This window comes from Babylonia areolata, chromosome 24, assembly GCF_041734735.1.
Source record: "Babylonia areolata isolate BAREFJ2019XMU chromosome 24, ASM4173473v1, whole genome shotgun sequence".
NCBI lineage: Eukaryota > Metazoa > Mollusca > Gastropoda > Neogastropoda > Buccinidae > Babylonia > Babylonia areolata.
In genome coordinates, this window is record NC_134899.1 from 18,701,527 (window position 1) to 18,706,526 (window position 5,000).

The following is a 5,000-nucleotide window of genomic DNA, read 5'->3' on the forward strand; positions in this document are numbered from 1 at the left end:
CCGGACAGCTCCACCCTTCACGCTGCCGTCATCGGGACCCGCAACGTCACTCGTGTCGTCATCAAGGACGCCGGAGACAGTAAGTCGTCACGGATGACGTCACGTCATAATGATGATGATGATCATCATCATCATCATAACAACTGGTATTTATATAGCGCTGAATCTTGTGTGCAGAGAAAGGTCAAAGCAAAGCGCTCTCAAACCAGTCATTCACACGCGAGATTCGGAGGACGGGGTTTTGGGTGCGGGTGTGGGTAGTGGTAGTGGTGGTGGGGTGTATGGTTTGGTTGGAGAGAGGTGTGTGGGTGGGTGGGTGGATGGGGTGTGTGTGTGTGTGTGTGTGTGTGTGTGTGTGTGCGTTCGTTCGCCCAGAGGTGTTACAGGTTGATGTACAAAGTGAGTGGTTAATTCTCGCACATCCATACAGCTGTCGTCGGGGGAAAAGATAAAGCAGAAACCTTGCTGAACACTGAATTTCCATGTAAGTCATTTCACTCTCGATGACTGTTATCGTCTGATGGATTTTAAAAAAAACAAAAACAAACAAACTGAGAAGCAGAGATTGGGCAGGTGGCATGCCGCGTTATAATCTTCACACTCTCAAGTCTTGGGATTACATCTGACACTCCTGGTGCTTAAAGATTAAAGCCGAGTCTGAAAGCTTCTTTTTCAAGATGCTCCACCTGCGACATCGTTGGGTTTTGTTTTGGTTTTTTTTCAAAGAGAAGCGCACGCACACAACACACACACACACACACACACACACACACACACACACACACACACACACACACACAGACAACACACACAAGCGCACGCACGCACGCACACACGAACACACATACACACACACACACACACACACACACACACACACACACACACACACACACACACACACACTCACACACACACACACACACAGTGGGTATGAATTTCCTGCTCCAATGGCTGAATTTGTTTTTTAAGCTATGGTGCCTTGAACCCTTTAACATGCCTGGAACGTGTACGTGTTGCACAGAGCCGATTATTCGCCTGTCACACACACACACACACACACACACACACACACACACACACACACACACACATTTACACAAACGCTCGCACACACACACACACACACACACACACACACACACACACACACACACACACACACACACACACACACACACACACACACACACACACACACACACACACACACACACAAACAGTGGGTATGAATTCCCTGCTCCGCCGATGACCGTAACAAAAGAGATACAGTGCCTGTAACCGTCTAACATGAATGGAACGTGTGTGTACTCGCTGCACAGAGCCCATCATTCGCCTGTCTGACGACAAGTACACGATCCGAGAGCCCATGTTCAAGGAGGAGACGACGGTCCTGAAGGTGCCCATCCTGAGGGAGGGAGACCTCAGCGAGACGGCCGTCGTCACCTTCAACACCAAGGACGGCAGCGCTGATGCTGGCAAGGACTACAATGGATTCTTCAAAGGTCAGGAATCTCCGGGGACTTTGTGTGTGTGTGTGTGTGTGTGTGTGTGTGTGTGTGTGTGTGTGTGTGTGTGTGAAGTTATATAACTATTTCCTTATGAATTAAGAAGGAAAAGAAAAATATAAGCTTTCAGTTTGGTCTCACATCATTTCAACGTAGATTTTTTTTTGTTTTTTTTTTGGACAAGGTATGATGATGTGGTGATGTTGGTGATGATGTGATGATGTCGACGGACAATGACGATGGTGGTGATTGTGACAGGGACGGTCTTAATGTTCGGAGTCAACTAGTCGAGGGAACATCAGGTCATAGGGATTCTCTCTGACAAGATGATGGTGGTTACTGCAATGATGATGACGATGACAGATGATGATGACGACGATGACGACGGTGATGATAAAGAGGAAGAGAAGAAAGATGCGACAGGGGTAGTATCCCGAGTGAATTGATCGAGGAAAGAAACGGACATAGAAATTTTCTTGGACAAGATGATGACGACGACGACGACGACGATGATGATGATAAGAAGGAGGAGAGGAAGGATGGGGGGAGGGATAGTGTTCCGAGTTAACTGACCGAGGGAAGAGTCGGGCTCAGAATTTCTCTTGGACAAGATGATGACAGTGACGACGATGATGATGACGATGAAGATGATGATTAGGAGGATGCAACAGGGAGTAGTGATCAGAGTGAACTAATCGAGGAAAGAAATGGACTGGACAAGATGATGACTGACGATGACGATGATGATGATAATGATGGTGACGATGATGCTGATGACTGTGATAATAGTGATGACGATGATGTGACAGAGGTGGTGTTCGGGGTGAACGTGTCGAGGCAGGAGGTGGAGATAGAGATCCTCTTCGACAAGGTGAAGGAGATGAGGGAGGTGTTCACTGTGCACCTCAAACACCGCAGCGGCACCGCTCAGGTCAAGGTCAGTCAACCCCACCCCCTGTCAAGTCCTTCTGATTGGTGTGTACCGGTCAGCGGATATGACGTCACAGTGTTTTTGTTTGTTTTTTTGTTGGCTTCGTCACGTTTGAGATGTTCGCGTTTGTTATTGTTGTTGTTGATGTTGATGTTTTTGTTGTTGTTGTTGTTGCTCTTCTTCTTCTTCTTCTTTCCTCCTCCTCCTCCTCCTCCTCCTCTTCCTCCTACGCGTCTCCCTATACCAATTCTTCCTTCTTTTACTGTTTTTATCCTCATTTAACAATGGCGCTATGGTGCACAGATGAGCCTCTTCGTTTTTTTTAATGGCTTGAATGTGCGTCGCTTTGTCAGAATACGAGCGACATTTGAGTAGTGCCTTAAATCTATGTGTGACTTAACAAAAAGAGTAACAGTGCTTGCTTGATTGTTTGTTTGTTTACTTTCTCATTCCTTGTTATCGTTTTTTTTAAATTTTAGCCCTCATTCACCAAAGACGATGTTGTTGGGTTTTTTTGTTGTTTTTTTTGTTGTTGTTTTTTTGTTGTTGTTTTTTGTTGTTTTTTGTTTGTTTGTTTTGGTTTTCTACTCATTGCTTTTGTTTATTTTCTTAATCATTTGTTTTGTTTTCCTCGTCCACCAAAAGACGACACTATCACGTTGTGTTTGCTGTGTCATTATTTGTTTGGTTTTTGTCTCATTTTTGCCCCCACCCCACCCCGCAACAAAAGATAAATATATCATGTTGATGCTGGCTGTGTTATTTTTTTGTTTTTGTCTGTTTTTTTTTCTTCTTTTTCGTCCCTCCCCTTTCCCCCCCCCCCCCCCCCCCCCCCCCCCCCACGCCCCCCTCCCCCCAAAAAAAAACCTCCGCCAAACGACAACTGATGCTGTGCTGGCTGTGTCATTGTATTGTGTCGTCCCTCCCCCACCAAAAAAAAAAAAAAAAAAAAAAAAAAAAAAAAAGCCAGCTCTATCATGTTGTACTGTGTCACATCAGACGGCCAAGGCCATCGTGTTCATCGAGGAGAGGACGGAGGTGGCGGACGTCACCTTCCCCACCAAGCCCGTGGTGCTCTCCCTCAGGGACTATGACATGGGAGAGGAGGCTGACCTCAACCCTGTGCAGGGATACCCGCTTGTCTGCGTCACGGTCAGTATGGTTATTATTATATATATATATATACACACTCCGTTTACCCGCGTCAATTATCTCTGGAATCAATGATCAAGATTGTTTATTAATCCTTTGGCCGCTTGTTGGGACATGGAGGATGGATAGAACGTATTGGCATTCGTATTATATCAGCACAGTTAACACGTAACCAACAATTTGAATATAAAAGTTGTGATAGAAACAGATAGGTGAACGATCATGTCCTCTTCCCTCAGGTATATGAACGATCACGTCATCTTCCCTCAGGTATATTAACGATCACGTCATCTTCCCTCAGGTATATGAACGATCATGTCATCTTCCCTCAGGTATATTAACGATCATGTCATCTTCCTCTGGTATATTAACGATCACGTCATCTTCCCTCAGGTATATTAACGATCATGTCATCTTCCTCTGGTATATGAACGATCATGTCATCATCCCTCAGGTATATGAACGATCATGTCATCTTCCCTCAGGTATATGAACGATCATGTCATCTTCCCTCAGGTATATTAACGATCACGTCATCTTCCCTCAGGTATATGAACGATCATGTCATCTTCCCTCAGGTATATTAACGATCACGTCATCTTCCCTCAGGTATATAAACGATCATGTCATCTTCCCTCAGGTATATTAACGATCATGTCATCTTCCCTCAGGTATATTAACGATCACGTCATCTTCCCTCAGGTATATAAACGATCCATGTCATTATCCCTCAGGTATATGAACGATCATGTCATCTTCCCTCAGGTATATGAACGATAGTATCATCATCCCTCAGGTTTATGAACGATCACGTCATTTTCCCTCTGGTATATGAACGATCATATCATCATCCTTCAAGTATATGAACGATCATGTCATCTTCCCTCAGGTATATTAACGATCACGTCATCTTCCCTCTGGTATATGAGCGATCATGCCGTCTTCCCTCAGGTATATGAACGATCATGTCATCTTCCCTCAGGTACATGAACGATCGCGTCATCTTCCCTCAGGTATATGAACGATCATGTCATCTTCCCTCAGGTATATGAACGATCATGTCATCTTCCCTCAGGTATATGAACGATCGTAACATCATCCCTCAGGTATATGAACGATCGTAACAGCATCCCTCAGGTATATGAACGATCGTAACAGCATCCCTCAGGTATATGAACGATCATGTCATCTTCCCTCAGGTATATGAACGATCATGTCATCTTCCCTCAGGTATATGAACGATCATGTCATCTTCCCTCAGGTATATTAACGATCATGTCATCATCCCTCAGGTATATGAACGATCACGTGATCTTCCCTCTGGTATATGAAGGATCTGTCATCATCCCTCAGGTATATGAACGATCGTATCATCATCCCTCAGGTATATGAACGATCACGTCATCTTC

At 44.9% G+C, this 5,000-nt stretch overlaps 1 protein-coding gene across 1 annotated transcript in view; it reads left to right on the plus strand.

The window, feature by feature from the left end:
• The window catches only part of LOC143298574 (extracellular matrix protein 3-like), a 304,988-nt gene that overhangs the window by 280,442 nt on the left and 19,546 nt on the right, over positions 1-5,000 (plus strand). Inside the window, exons 26-29 of the mRNA XM_076611454.1 lie at positions 1-79; positions 1,323-1,505; positions 2,318-2,445; positions 3,439-3,591. The exon at positions 1-79 is cut by the window's left edge and continues 86 nt beyond it. Of these exons, the coding sequence (XP_076467569.1) occupies positions 1-79; positions 1,323-1,505; positions 2,318-2,445; positions 3,439-3,591 (543 nt within the window). The remainder of the gene's footprint in view (positions 80-1,322; positions 1,506-2,317; positions 2,446-3,438; positions 3,592-5,000) is intronic.